General features: G+C 62.7%; 1 protein-coding gene across 2 annotated transcripts in view; it reads left to right on the top strand.

Moving 5' to 3' along the window:
• Nucleotides 1-237: 237 nt before the first annotated feature.
• Nucleotides 238-370, top strand: part of C1QL2 (complement C1q like 2) — a 9,549-nt gene continuing 9,416 nt past the window's right edge. For both annotated transcript variants that reach the window (XM_058165359.1, XM_058165358.1), the window contains exon 1: nucleotides 238-370. This exon is cut by the window's right edge. In XM_058165359.1, coding sequence (XP_058021342.1) covers nucleotides 238-370 — 133 coding nt within the window.

Below are 370 nucleotides of genomic sequence, written 5' to 3'. Positions count from 1 at the left end.
TTTCCTTCTGCCGCTCTAAAGGCAGTCGAATGAAAAGCGGCCGGGCTGGAAAGTAAGAGTTCTGTCGCCCGGTCGTGACCGCTTTTCTTTTCTCTGCCTCTCTCCACCCCGCAGGCAGAATCGCGGTCCAAAGAAGTCACCATTCCCTCGCCTGACAAGGAAGACCTGTTGGCGCTCGTGGCCCGGTTCTGGCAGAGGAGGAAGCGTCTGGTCGCTGCCGTCGGGATCGCCCTGGCCATGGGCCTCATCCTGCTCATCGCCATTCCCATCCTGCTGCAGGCGCCCTCCGCCACCCGCGCTCACTACGAGATGATGGGCACCTGCCGCATGATCTGCGACCCCTACAGCGCTAGCAGCGTGGCCGCCGGAC

The sequence above is a fragment of the Ahaetulla prasina genome, chromosome 1 (assembly GCF_028640845.1).
Source record: "Ahaetulla prasina isolate Xishuangbanna chromosome 1, ASM2864084v1, whole genome shotgun sequence".
NCBI lineage: Eukaryota > Metazoa > Chordata > Lepidosauria > Squamata > Colubridae > Ahaetulla > Ahaetulla prasina.
Note: the sequence above shows the minus strand (reverse complement) of the source record. Positions and strands in the feature narration are given on the sequence as shown.